This window comes from Giraffa tippelskirchi, chromosome 5 (assembly GCF_054371585.1).
Source record: "Giraffa tippelskirchi isolate mGirTip1 chromosome 5, T2T-mGirTip1v1.2.pri, whole genome shotgun sequence".
Taxonomy (NCBI): Eukaryota; Metazoa; Chordata; class Mammalia; order Artiodactyla; family Giraffidae; genus Giraffa; species Giraffa tippelskirchi.
The window spans coordinates 49486919-49501997 of NC_137279.1; the positions used below are offsets into that span (position 1 = coordinate 49486919).

A 15079-nucleotide genomic window follows, 5' to 3' on the forward strand; every position below is an offset into this window, starting at 1 on the left:
GTAGAATTGTGCTTTGGAACAAAAATGAGATATGTTTGGCCTTTTCATTAAATAAAAAATTTCTGTCATAGCCTTTCAGAAATTCAAAACGAAGTCGACTCTTTTCTGATGAAGATGACAGACAAATAAATACAAGGTCACCTAAAAGAAACCAGAGGGTAGCAATGGTTCCACAGGTATGTGTGTGCTAAAATTTTGTTTCATTGAAAGGAAATGAGCAATCACTCAGCATAATAAAGTTTGTATTTATCATTCTGTCACATTTTGAGTGACAAGTTCTTTTCTTTAAATCATTACTTCAGCTCAGCTCTGTTTTGGTTACCTGAAAAGGGGCATTATTTTATTGATGAACTTTAAACCAGAGTAGAAAGCCAATCCTCAGTCTTACAAATGCACACTCTTCTTTTTTGGGGGGCAGGGGGCTCTTCACCACAACATGCAGGATCTTAGTTCCCTGAGCAGGGATCTAACCTGTGCCCCCTGCAGTGAAAATGCAGAATCGTAACCACTGGACCACCAGGGAAGTCCCATGTACACTCCTTTTAAGCATGGAGATGGTGGACATTAAACAAATGAATTTGGCAAATTGGGATCAGCTTGACATTTTGCATGGAATTCAGAGGGGAAAAATCATTTTACTTCATCACTAAGGAAAGTATGTTGAAGACTTTCTTTATCCAGAAGAGGAAAATGTATAGTGAAAAATCATATTTCCTTTTTCATTTTTGACATCTTTTTTTAAAAAAAGTGAGAGTAGACATATAAGAAAGGAATGAATGAAAATTAGAAAAGGAAATATTAACTTTAAAAATAAAGTAATTTTCTCCTATGAAACTTAAAATTTTTGATAAAGTTATTCCCTACTTTCATTTGTTTTCAAAAGTGTTTTAAGATTTTCTGGTAGGATATATTATAGTAGAGGTAATTTTCTTAACCAAAGATTTGGCATCAAATAAATTAGAAGTATTACCAGCAATATGGCCTACCAAAAAAAAAATCCAAAGAGCTTTTACATACCTTTGTGGTCATTTCAAATAGTAAAATATATTGTTCTCTATAAAATGAACAAAAATTATGAACTTTTTTTTAATATCAAGAACAAGTGTGCATAAGCATCTAAATTTCAACTTAAAAATTTGAACCAATCGAAACTAATACACAACATGCATAGCTTGGCTCAGTAGATGCTGGTACAGGTTGAATGAATGTAAGAATAGTCAACAACTTTTCAGAAACTATTATTTTGGGGGAAAAAAGATAATGTTTCTTTATCATCTAGAGAATTCCATATAAACAGCAGGGGCAATAATCAGTGGCCTTGAGAATAATGTAGTTTAACTTCTTTTCCACCCTGCTGTGTAGTACTTATTAGTATTATTATGGACATTGCTATGGTTTTTAACCTTTGTAATACATCAAAATTCCTCCTGCTTTTTACCTTTTTAAGAGTGATTTTATTTTTTATCAAAACTATGCACTATGTATAGTTTTGAAATAAAAGGCTTATAACAATAACAAAAAAGAATAGTCAACAACTATTTTTGTATTGACTTTGGTTTTTATTTATTTTTAAAATTTTTTGGCCACACCACGTGGCATGTGGAATCTTAGTTCTCCGACCAGGGATCAAATCCACGCCCCAGCATTGGAAGCTCAGTGTCTTAACCACCGTGATCTTGGGTGGCCTTGGCCTGCAGCAGCTTGAAGTGAGACTTTGGTTTCCCAGCCAGAGATTGAGGCTGGGTAGCACTGGTGAAAGCACTGAATACTGACCACTAAACCAGTGGTCATTGACAAGGGCCCTGGCCATTCACCTTTGCAGAAAAGAATTCCAACCAAGATGGAAAATAGTGAAACAAGTGAAGTATTTATTAGGAGGATAAAAAAGTACAGTGGATAGACACATGGGTGACTCAGAGAGAGTCATCCCCTCACAGCAGTTTGAATCACTTACTTTGGGCTTTTCTTCCTGTCTTCCTTTGGCCAATTATTTTGATTTGCCTGGTTCAGAGTCCATATTTGGTATACTTCAGGATTCTCCCAAGTGTGCGCGCATTATCTCTTAGCCAAGATGGATTCTACCAAAGAGACATATGGGTAGAATATCAGTTAGCACCACTCTGCTTTGACCTCCAAGGAGCCTTTCTGCACATATGTGATCAGGGAGATCTCCTGACTTTGAGAATGAGAAATATGTGGCCTGGGTAGGGTCCAGTATCCTCTCTTAATTGTCCTGCTATTCTTGTCTTGGAGTTTCGGTCCACAGGGAATGAATCTCGTATCACTTTACCCTGGGCGGGAGCCCCATCTACCTCCTGCCTCAACTGGACTGCCAGGGAAGTCCCCTGTATTGACCTTGGAAGAGCTGTATTATTAGGATAATTTGGATGCTTTAATTCTACTTAGATTTTTTTTTAATTTCCAAACATATGGAATTTAAAAAAAAATTTTTTTTCTCTCTTCAGCTATTTATTAGAAATAATTTCAAACATACAGAGAACTCTGGTCTTTGTGACTGTGAGACCATCCTCCCCCAAGTCTATCCAAAGCCCTCCTCCCCAGGCACATTTCATTCCTTCTGGGACTGTTTTACAAAGACCTTTCAACTTCTGAGCAATACAGAACAAATATAACATAGGACAGATGTGATATGAGACTTATTCAATTATGTGAAAAAATTGTATAGCCTCTGAGTTTTCTCTTTTCTAGTCGTACGTGCCTACTTCTTTCAGTCTTCATTTACATGATATGTCTTCTTTTCTTACCCTCCTAGTCACAGCCTCTAATCTGTTGTATTCTTTTTGTTTAAAGAGCACCACTCAGCTGAAAAATTACTAAAATCCAAATTAGTATTACTGAGTCCTTAGTATGTTCCAGATCCTGTTCTAAGCACTTCATATGTAATACTTTGATTTACTCTTCAAATTCCCCATGAGTTAGGTTACTTATTTCACATTTTTCAGATGAGAAAGCAGACAGAGAAGTTATCTTGTTCAAGATCATAAGGCTGGGAAGTGAAAGCTGATACTGAATGGCAGACAGCCTGTCTTCAGAGCCTTTCTTTTTTTGTTGTAGCTTTATTGAGATGTAATTAAGAAAGCAGACAATTCAGCATGCTTTAAATGTATACATAGACGTGTGCAACAGTTACCACAGCCAATTTTAAGACATTTTCATCATCTCAAAAAAAGAAAAAGCAGTAGTAGTCACTCTCCATTTTCCATTTATTGAATAAACCCTTAGAAGTTTAATTGCTGCAAAGGTATTTACACTTAAACTTTGGAAGATACTACCTAATAATCTGGAGAAGGAAATGGCAACCCACTCCAGTACTCTTGCCTGGAAAATTTCATGGATGGAGGAGTCTGGTGGGCTGCAGTCCATGGGGTCACAAAGAGTTGGACACGACTGAGTGACTTCACTTTCTTTTCTTTCTATAGTTCCTTTTGGAGAAGGAAATGGCAGCCCACTCCAGTATTCTTGCCTGGAGAATCCCATGGACAGAGAGGCCTGGTGGGCTGCAGTCTATGGGGTTGCAAAGAGTCAGACACGACTAAGCAATTAAGACACACACACACACACACACACCCTAATAATCTATTTATAAAAGTTGTAATAACTTATATTTCCACTAACAAATTGACTGTATTTCTTCATACTCAACAGAGGGATCTTCAATACAGTTTTATGTCCAGTGAGCCACCAATAATACCCTGTTTTAAAATCTGGGTCAATAACTCAATAGAAACAAAAATAGCAGTCTTTCTGATAGTAATATTTTATAATAATTTGGTTATTATTTAACCAAATAGTAGTAGAGTGACTACTACTGCTTTTTCTTTTTTTGAGATGATGAAAATGTCTTAAAATTGGCAGTGGTAACTGTTGCACACGTCTATGTATACATTTAAAGCATGCTGAATTGTCTGCTTTCTTAATTACATCTCAATAAAGCTACAACAAAAAAAGAAAGGCTCTGAAGACAGGCTGTCTGCCATTCAGTATCAGCTTTCACTTCCCAGCCTTATGATCTTGAATTTGGTTATCATGACATATAATTTTTTTTTACATTAAAAAGTCAACTTTCTAAGTACCATGTGGTATCATGAATTGGATTCTGGGCCAGAAAAAGGACATTAATGGAAAAACTGAAAAAATTCAAATAAAGTCTGTGGTTTCGTTAATAGTATTATACCAATGTTAATTTCTTAGTTTTGACAAACCATGTTTATATAAGATGTTAACATTAGGGAAAGCTGGGTGAAGGGCATATGGGAACTCTGTACTGTCTTTGCAACTTTTCTATAAATCTACAGTCTTTCCAAAATAAAGTTTTATATTTAGAAATAAAAAGTTTATTTTAACCTTCATCTACCCTTCAGATCTGCTTCCCTCTTCCGTTGGTAACCAACCACTTTTAGACCTCTTTAATACTTCTAAATATTTCTATATGTATTCATAGAAAATATATAGTATTGTTTTGTGTATGTAGTTTAAAAATTACATTTATAGTAGTATTTTCATGATATTGTATCAGTCATCATTCTGTAATTTATTTTTTCACTCAAAAGTCTGTTTTTTTGTTTTTATTTTGTCGTGTGGCTTGTGGAGATCTTAGTTCCCTGACCAGGGACTGGAACTAGGCCCCCTGCAGTGGAATCAAAAGTTTGTTTTTGAGATCTGGCCATGCTGACTGATTTAGTTAGGCAGGCTTCAGTATTTCATTTCATTTTGCTGTTTTGTAGCATTCAACCTTATACCGTAATTTATTTATAAATTCTCCTATTTATGGGGATTCAAGTGGTTTCTGAGTTTTCACTATTACACACAATGCTGTGGTGAACATCCCAAGCATGTTTGTGTAAATTTGCAAGTGTTTGCTAGGGCAGATGCCTAAAATGCGGAATTGCTAGATCACAGGATAAGCACATTTAAAGTTTTTAAAGTAGTGCCAGATTATTCTCCAAAGAAATTGTACTGGCTTATACTTTCAGCCAATAATATATCACAGTGCCTATTTTATCTAATGCTTGTCAACCCAGTATATAACCAAACAGCTAGATTTTTGCTAATCTCATAACAGCATCTCATTTGTTTTAGTTGATATGTCATCTATGAGTGATGGTGAGATTACTTTTCATATACATTTATAAACTTTCTCTCCTTTGTTCTAAACTTTCTCCTATTTTTTTTTAATTTTTAATTTTTATTTATTTGTTTACTTATTTTTGTCTGTATTGGGTCTTTGTTGCTGCACATTGGCTTTCTTTAGTTGCAGCAAGCAGGGGCTACTCTTTGTTGTAGTGTGTGGGCTTCTTATTGCAGTGGCTTCTGTTGTTGCAGAACACAGGCTCTAGAGTGTGGACTCAGTAGCTGTAGCTCATGGGCTTAGTTGTTCCACGACATTTGGAATCTTCCTGGACCAGGGATCAAACCTGTGTGCCCTGCAGTGGCAGGTGGATTCTTATCCACTGTAACACCAGGGAAGTCCTCCCATTTTTAAAAATTAAATTGTTGGTCATTTCTGATTAATTTGTAAGAACTTTGTATATATTAAGAATATTAGCCCTTTGGCTATTCATATTGGTTATAATTTTTTTCAGAGTTTGTATAATAGTTTGTCTTTTGCTTTGTTTCTATGTTTTTCGCCATAGAGGACTGAAAAAGATTCTATAGGTCAAATATACCTGTTTCCTTTTGATGAGTTTTTGATTGTATGATCAGAAAAACCTTCCCTAGTCTAAAATTTATAGTTTTAGAATTCTCTATTTCTTATTTCATTTTTTAAAAAAATGTTTAAATCTTCAACTGTCTGAAATTTATTTTGGAGTAAGGAATGAGGTAAGACTGCAACCAGATTTTTTTTTCCAGAGGACTGTTTAGTTGTCCTGGTAACATTTACTGAATAATCCATCTTTTTTACATTGGTTTATAATGCTGCTGCATGACAACCTAAATTCTGTATATATTTGGGTTTATTTCTATTATCTCTTTATATCTAGTATATCTCTCTATGTGCTAGTATCAAATTATTTTAATGTGACTTTATATTGTGTTTTAACCTCTGATATAACATTACTTAGTCTTTTTTAAGATTTTCCTGAGTATTCTTTCACATTTATTTTTCCATGTGAACTTTAGAATCAACTTGACTAGGAAAAAGAATCTGTTGGGATTTTCATTGATATTGCAGTAACATTATAAATTAATTTGGGGAATATGACATGTAACATTGGGACTACCCATCCAAGAACTGGTTGTAGTTACACTTATTCAAGCTTGTTTGCCCCTTTTTTTGTTGTCATTTAGTTGCTAGGTCATGTTTGACTCCATGTACTGCAGCACACCAGGCTTCCCTGGCCTTCACTATCTCCCAGAGTTTGCTCAAACTCATGTCCATTGAATCAGTGGACCATCTCATCCTCTGTCGCCCCTTCACCTCCTTAGCATCTTTTCCAAGGAGTCAGTTCTTCACATCAGGTGGCCAAAGTATTGGAGTTTCAGCTTTAGCATCAGTCCTTCCAATGAATATTCAGGACTGATTTCCTTTCAGATTGACTGGTTTGATCTCCTTGCAGTCCAAGGGATTCTCAAGAGTCTTCTCCAACACCACAGTTCAAAAGCATCAATTCTTCGACGCTCAGCTTTCTTTATAAGTCCAACTCTCACTTCCATACATGACTACTGGAAAAACTATAGTTTTGTCTAGACGGACCTTTGTTGGCAAAATAACATCTCTGCTTTTTAATATGCTGTCTGGGTTGGTCATAGCTTTTCTTCCAAGGAGCAAGCGTCTTTTAATTTCATGGCTGCAGTCACCATCCACAGTGATTTTGGAGCTTTAGAAAATAAAATCTAAAAAAAAAAAAAAGAAAAGAAAAGAAAATCTGCCACTGTTCCCATTTTTTCCCCATCTGTTTGCCATGAAATGATGGAACTGGATGCCATGATCTTAGTTTTTTGAATGTTTGGTTTTTAAACCAGCTTTTTCCACTCTCCTCTTTCATCTTCATCAAGAGGCTCTTTAGTTCCTCTTCGCCTTCTGCCGTTAGGTTGGTGTCATCTGCCTATATGAGGTTGTTGATATTTCTCCTGGCAATCTTAATTCCAGACTTTAAATTTCTTTTCCGTGTCAATCTTGCACATTTCTTAAGTGTATTCCTAGGTGTTTAATACTTTCTTCTCATCATTTTTGCTGTAATAAACAATATATTTCTTGTTTTATTGTCTAATCTGTTTTCATTTATATAGAGAGAAGATAATATTTTTAAAAAATAGAGATTTTTGGATAATAGCTTTGTTTTCTCCCGCTTTATTAAATTCTTATTCTTTTTGATGTTTATAGTAGGATTTTTTTGAGTTTTCTGGGGAAGTCATGTCACCTGCAAATTTACAGTTTTATTCCTTTTTCTTCAGTTGGCTAATTCCACCATCAAAACAATGTCAAAAATAGTATAATCAACATCTTTATGATATTCCTCACTTTAATGAGAAATGTTCAGAATTGTAACGTTGAATGTGATCCTGACTTTTGGATTGGATTGGGGAGAAATGTGTTATTTATTTATTTTTCGCTGGCTAGATCTTTCTTGATACATGGGCTTTTCTTTAGTTGTGGAGAGCAGGGGCTACTCCCTAGTTGCCGTGCACAAGCTTCTCATTGCGGTAGCTTTTGTTGTGGAGCATGGGCTCTAGGGCTCACGAGCACCAGTAATTATGGCACGTGAGCTCAGTGGTTGCGATTCCTGGGCTCTGGAGCACAGGCTCAATAGTTGTGGCACGTGGGTTTATTTGCTCTGTGGCATGTGGGATCTTCCCAGATCAGGGATCGAACTCATGTCTCCTGAATTGGCAGGTGGATTCTTTACCACTGAGCCACCAGGGAAGCCCGAGAAATGTGTTTTGAAGGTTAAGAAAGTATTCATTTATTTTTATTTTCTTGGTCAGTATAGCTAAAGGCTTATTAATTTTGTCAATTTTTTTCTTCAAACAATTTTTGATTTTATTGATTTTTCTTCTATTGGTGTTCCGTTTTTTATTTCTATTATTTTTGCTCTGATTTTTATTATTTTCTTCCTCTACTTGCTTTGAGTTTTCTTTGTTCTTTTTTTTTCTAATTTCTTAAGGTGGAAAAATAAGTCATATTTGAAATTTTTCTTTTTTTCTAGTATAAGCATTTACCCAATGAATTAAAATTTTTCTTTCAGGTACTGCTTTAGCTATATCACTTAACTTTTGGCATATTGTGTTTTTTCAGTCATTTTGTCTATTTTTATTCCATTAAGAGTTTTTTTTAGTAGATACTGGATTTTATCAAGTGTTTAAGTATCAGTGGAAGTGATCATATGATTTTCATTATTTCATTTATTAATAATGGCACATTACACTAATAGTTTTCTAATAATGGCCCATTCTAGTATTCTTGACATGAATTTCACTTGATTGTGTTGTATTTTTTGATGTTCTGATGATATTTTTTAAGCTTTTTAAAAAATGTAATATAATTGACATATTACCTTTAGGTATACAATATGATGATTTCAGTATTTGTGTATATTGTGAAATGATCATCACAGTAAGTCCAGTCTAGTTAACATCCATCCCCATAGTTACAACTTTTTTTCTTGTGATGAGAACTTTAAAAATTTATTCTCTTAGCAACTTTCAGATATATAGTATGATATAGTCACCATGCTATACATTACATACCCATAACTTACTTATTTTATAACTAGAAGTTTGTATCCTTTGACCATTTTTTATCCATTTCATCTATCCCCCTACCCTGTCTCTGGCAACCACCAGTCTGTTCTCTGTATCTGTTCTCTGTTGAGTTTGGGTTTTTTGAGGGGAGAGGAGTGATTTTTTTTTTTTTAAGTTACACATATAAGTAAAAGTATATGGTGTTTATCTTTCTCTGACTTATTTCACTTAGCATGATGTCCTCAAGGCCTATCCACATTGTCACAAATGGCAAAATTTCCTTCTTTTTAATGACTGAATAATATTCCATCTGCACATATGCCACATTTTCTTTATTTGTTCATTTGTCAGTGTATGCAGCAGTTGTCTCCATGTCTTAGCTATTGTAAATAATTCTACAGTGAACTTGGGGGTGCATGTATCTTTTGGAGATAGTGAGGTCATCTCCTTTGGATAATGAACCAAAATTAGAATTAGAATTGCTGGATTATGTGGTACATCTATTTTTAATTTTTTGAGCAATCTCCATACTGTTTTGCCTTCTGGCCACACCAATTTACATTTCCACCAGCAGTTTACAAGGGTTCTCTTTTTTCCACATGCTCTCCAACACTTGTGATTTCTTGCGTTTTTGATAATAGTCATTCTTACAGATGTGAGGTAATATCTTACTGTGGCATTTCCTTGATAGTGATGTTGAGCACCTTTTCATGTACCTGTTTGCCATTTGTGTGTCATCTTTGGAAAAATGTCTGTTCAACTCTTCCGCCCATTTTTAAATCAGATTGTCTTTTTGTCGTGGAGTTGTATGAGTTCTTTAGGTATTTTGGGTATTAACCTCTTGTCAGATATATGATTTGGAAATATTTTCTCCCATTCTGTAGCCTGTCTTTCCATTTTGTTGATTGTTTCTTTTGTGGTGCAGGAGCTTTTTAGTTTGATGTAGTCCCACTTGTTGATGGTTGCTTCTGTTGTCTTTGCTTTTGGTGTCATCTCCAAAAAAAATTGTCACCAAGACCAATGTCAAGGAGATTTTCCCCTATATTTTCTTCTAGGAATTTTATAGTTTCAGGTCTTACATTTACATTTAAGGCTTTAATCTGTTTGAGTTTATTTTTGTGATGTAAGACAGGTAGCCAGTTTTATTCTTTTGCTTGTGAAAACCATTTCCAACACCACTTGTCAAACAGACTATCTTTTCCCCAATGAATATTCTTGGTTACCTTGTCAATATCAGTTGACCACATTCGCATGCATTTATTTCTGGGCTCAGTTCTGTTCTATTGGCCTAGCCTATCTGTTTTTATGCTAGTCCTATCACGTTTTGATTACTATAGCTTTGTAATACAGTTTATAATCTATACTATTAGATTAGGGAGTGTGATGCCTCTGGCTTTGTCCTTTTTTCTCAAGATCACTTTGGCTATTCAGGGTTTTTTTGTGGTTTCATAACAGTTTTTGGATTGCTTGTTCTATTTCTGTGAAAAATGCCATTGAAATTTTAATAGGGATTGCATTGAATCTGTAGATTGCTTTGGGTATTATGGACATTTTAACAATATTCTTCCAATCAATGAATACAAAACATCTTTCCCAGCATTTTAAAAATTCATATAAATTAGTGATATTTTCTGCATGTTCTTTCTCTTGATCTCTCTCACAATTGTATCAGAGTCCTTACTGGTCTTTTCTAACCCAAGAACTGCAGAAATAGTTTTCGTAAGTATCTTCTTCCTGCATACCTAAATTGAAATTGTACTGTAGCACAAACACGGTGGGGGCAAATGTTTCACCCTCCTTGTCAAAATTTGTTATGAAAATGGAGGCTTTAACTTTGTAAGATATAATCAGAACGTGTATTTTTAAAATAATAACAAATTTATTTTGTGTATTGTTGAATCTTTTTGAGTACTTAACCATAATGTTTACCTTTTTACGAATGTTGTCAGTGTTATGGGTGTTCATTTTTACTTAATGGGACCGTAATTAATCTCTTTTTTTTATTGTATAGAAATTTACAGCAACAATGTCAACACCAGATAAGAAGGCCTCACAGAAGATTGGTTTTCGATTACGTAACTTACTCAAGCTTCCCAAAGCACATAAATGGTGCATATATGAGTGGTTCTACTCAAATATAGATAAGTATGTATCACGGCTCATATCATGAATATCATTTGAATCAGAAGTTTAAGGTTTTCAAATGTTAAAAGCTTCGACTTTTTCTAGAGGTCTATTTTGATTCTGTTTTTTCCTGCATTTCTTTTCCTATTCCTCATTCTAGTTTGATCTGTTTCCATTTTTCATGCTTTTCTTGCTTCCTGTCTTTTGGGGAAGAAGTTATTATAAGTTTTTGTGAAAAATCAAATGAAAGTATAATTTCTATATTATAATTTACAAAGACTATGGAGTGGAGATACCCTGAAAACAAAGCACCATTATTTTCAGTGAATGGGACTTGTTTTATAAATCTTAAGATTTTAAATGCTTAGTATATTAGTAGAGAAAGAGTTATGAATGGTAAAAGTGATTCAGGAAGATTTTTAAGAGTCTTTCTATTTAGGTGATGATATTCATGCACTTTTTAGTTATATGTAAGTGTTTAAGTAGAACATAGTAAGAGATTTGGGTGAAATGCAATTATTCAACAGCAGAATGCATTGAGGAAAGATTCTGATTTCTCATCCACTGCAATCTAATCTTATCTAACCCATGCCTGTCAGTGGTGCTTGCTTTGCTGGCTGCTTATCTTTATTTCCTTTTTCTGTTGTCACCAGTTGCCTACTCTGAACCTTGTTAATCTCATGAACTTCATATTTAAGCCCAAGACATTCATGTGTCGTTACTATGACTGGTTCCTCTTTTCCCAAACTCATCAATAAAATTGCCTTCTTTTTGTCCACAAATTTTTTCATTATCTTAATTAAGAGAGCTCTCAGGATGTCCTAGTATAATCTGTGTTCTGCATTTCCTAAGAACTAATCTAACTCTTTATAGAGTCCCCTAGTTTCTTAAACCTAATTTAATATCAAAGAGAACTCCTTGGTGATGGTATTTATTATCTTTGGGCCAAAGATACTTTGTAGCTTACATTCTTTATCCCCGCCAGATACAATGATAACACTAAAATAGCCTCCCAAAGGATAGACTCCTATAGGAGATTTAATGAAAATCAGTGTCTCCTGGAATCTCAAGCACAGACAATACCTCTTGAGTAACTTTTACACATTGTTTGTTTTATAAATGTAAATGATTTAGCTTAATTTTAACACTTGGAATTTGTGCCCATTGTGTGTATATTTTGGGTAGAAGTGAAAGTTTGGTGTCGAGATTGATTGATGTTCATAATTGGAACGCATATTTTGAATTTTATGTCTCAAGCTATATATTAACTTAAAATACCATTTCTCTTTTACAGACCGCTTTTTGAAGGTGACAATGACTTCTGTGTGTGTCTAAAGGAATCTTTTCCTAATTTGAAAACAAGAAAATTAACAAGAGTGGAATGGGGAAAAATCAGGAGGCTTATGGGGAAACCACGGAGGTAAAAATAATGTTTTTGTTTAAAAGACTAGTACCAAAACATAACTTTCCAGAGTAATTAGTTATATGTTAAATATATTCTATTGACCAGCATTAATGTAGGTGCTTTTTATACTTAGGCAATTTATAATTAAATACACAATTTCATTTTTCTTCAGATCACAGGCTTTGAACATAATTTTTTTATATTATCTATGCCCCGCTAAGAGAAACCCAAGTAAGACAGTAGATGCTGAGAGAGGGCATCAGAGGGCAGACAGACTGAAATCACAATCACAGAAAACTAGCCAATCTGATCCCGTGGACCACAGCCTTGTCTAAACTCAATGAAACTAAGCCATGCCTTGTGGGGCCACCCAAGATGGACGGGTCATGGTGGAGAGGTCTGACAGAATGTAGTACACTGGAGAAGGGAATGGCAAACCACTTCAGTATTCTTGCTTTGAGAACCCTATGAATAGTATGAAAAGGCAAAAAGATAGGACAATGAAAGGTGAACTTCCCTGGTCGGTAGTGCCCAATATGCTACTGGAGATCAGCGGAGAAATAACTCCAGAAAGAATGAAGGGATAGAGCCAAAGCAAAAACAATACCCCGTTGTGGATGAGACTGGTGATAGAAGCAAGGTCCAATGCTGTAAAGAGCAATATTGCATGGGAACCTGGAATGCTAGGTCCATGAATCAAGGAAAATTGGAAGTGGTCAAACAGGAGATGGCAAGAGTGAACGTCGACATTCTAGGAATCAGCGAACTAAGATGGACTGGAATGGGTGAATTTAACTCGGATGACTATTGTATCTACTACTGTGGACAGGAATCCCTTAGAAGAAATGAAGTAGCCATCATAGTCAACAAGAGAGTCCAAAATGCAATAGTTGGATACAATCTCAAAAACGACAGAATGATCTCTGTTCATTGCCAAGGCACACCATTCATTATCACAGTAATCCAAGTCTATGCCCTGACCAGTAATGCCGTAGAAGCTGAAGTTGAACGGCTCTATGAAGACCTACAAGACCTTTTGGAACTAACACCCAAAAAAGATATCCTTTTCATTATAGGGGACTGGCATGCAAAAGTAGGAAGTCAAGAAATACCTGGCATAACAGGCAAATTTGGCTGTGGAGTAAAAAATGAAACAGGGCAAAGGCTAATAGAGTTTTGCCAAGAGAATGCACTGGTCATAGCAAACACCATCTTCCAACAACACAAGAGAAGACTACACATGGACATCACCAGATGGCCAACACCAAAATCAGATTGATTATATTCTTTGCAGCCAAAGATGGAGAAGCTCTATACAGTCAGCAAAAACAAGACCAGGAGCTGACTGTAGCTCAGATCATGAACTCCTTATTGCCAAATTCAGACTGAAATTGAAGAAAGTGGGGAAAACCACTAGACCATTCAGGTATGACCTAAATCAAATCCCTTATGATTATACAGTAGAAGTGAGAAATAGATTTAAGGGACTAGACCTGATAGACAGAGTGCCTGATGAACTATGGACAGAGGTTCGTGACATTGTACAGGAGACAGGGATCAAGAACATCCCCAAGAAAAAGAAATGCCAAAGAGCAAAATGGCTGTCTGAGGAGGCCTTACAAATAGCTGTGAAAAGAAGAGAAGTGAAAAGCAGAGGAGAAAAGGAAAGATATACCCATCTGAATTCAGAGTTCCAAAGAATAGCAAGGAGAGATAAGAAGGCCTTCCTCAGTGATCAATGCAAAGAAATAGAGGAAAACAACAGAATGGGAAAGACTAGAGATCTCTTCAAGAAAATTAGAGATACCAAGGGACCATTTCATGCAAAGATGGGCTCAATAAAGAACAGAAATGGTATGGTCCTAACAGAAGCAGAAGATATTAAGAAGAGATGGCAAGAATACACAGAACTGTACAAAAAAGATCACGATCCAGATAATCATGATGATGTGATCACTCACCTAGAGCCAGGCATCCTGGAATGTGAAGTCAAGTGGGCCTTAGGAAGCATTACTACGAACAAAGCTAGTGGAGGTGATGGAATTCCAGTTGAGCTATTTCAAATCCTAAAAGGTGATGCTGTGAAAGTGCTGCACTTAATATGCCAGCAAATCTGGAAAACTCAGCAGTGGCCACAGGACTGGAAAAGGTCAGTTTTCATTCAAATCCCAAAGAAAGGCAATGCCAAAGAATGCTCAAACTACCACACAATTGCACTCATCTCACATGCTAGCAAAGTAATCCTCAAAATTCTCCAAGCCAGGCTTCAGCAATACGTGAACCGTGAACTTCCAGATGTTCAAGCGGGTTTTAGAAAAGGCAGAGGAACCAGAGATCAGATTGCCAACATCCACTGGCATCATTGAAAAAGCCAGAGAGTTCGAGAAAAACATCTATTTCTGCTTAATTAACTATGCCAAAACCTTTGACTGTGTGGATCACAATAAACTGTGGAAAATTTTGAAAGAGACGGGAATACCAGACCACCTGACCTGCCTCTTGAGAAACCTGTATGCAGGTCAGGAAGCAACAGTTAGAACTGGACATGGAACAACAGACTGGTTCCAAATAGGAAAGGGAGTACGTCAAGGCTGTATATTGTCACCCTGCTTATTTAACTTATATGCAGAGTACATCATGAGAAACGCTGGGCTGGATGAAGCACAAGCTGGAATCAAGATTGCTGGGAGAAATATCAATAACCTCAGATATGCAGATGACACCACCCTTATGGCAGAAAGTGAAGAAGAACTAAAGAGCCTCTTGATGAAAGTGAAAGAGGAGAGTGGAAAAGTTGGCTTAAAGCTCAACATTCAGAAAATGAAGATCATGGCATCCGGTCCCATC

General features: G+C 35.7%; 1 protein-coding gene and 1 non-coding gene across 10 annotated transcripts in view; one reads left to right on the forward strand and one right to left on the reverse strand.

The window, feature by feature from the left end:
• The window catches only part of LIN9 (lin-9 DREAM MuvB core complex component), an 87894-nt gene that overhangs the window by 10417 nt on the left and 62398 nt on the right, over positions 1-15079 (forward strand). For 8 of the 9 annotated variants that reach the window (XR_014054027.1, XR_014054028.1, XM_081491479.1 and 5 more), the window contains exons 4-6: positions 72-176; positions 10715-10848; positions 12122-12247. Coding sequence is in view for 7 of the 9 variants with exons in the window: in XM_081491479.1 (XP_081347605.1) it covers positions 72-176; positions 10715-10848; positions 12122-12247 (365 nt within the window). In the remaining 2 variants the exon portion in view is untranslated. The remainder of the gene's footprint in view (positions 1-71; positions 177-10714; positions 10849-12121; positions 12248-15079) is intronic. The other variant, XM_081491478.1, reaches the window with a different exon arrangement.
• On the reverse strand, positions 451-523 carry TRNAE-UUC (transfer RNA glutamic acid (anticodon UUC)). Its single transcript has one exon. It is a non-coding gene; the product is annotated as a tRNA-Glu (tRNA).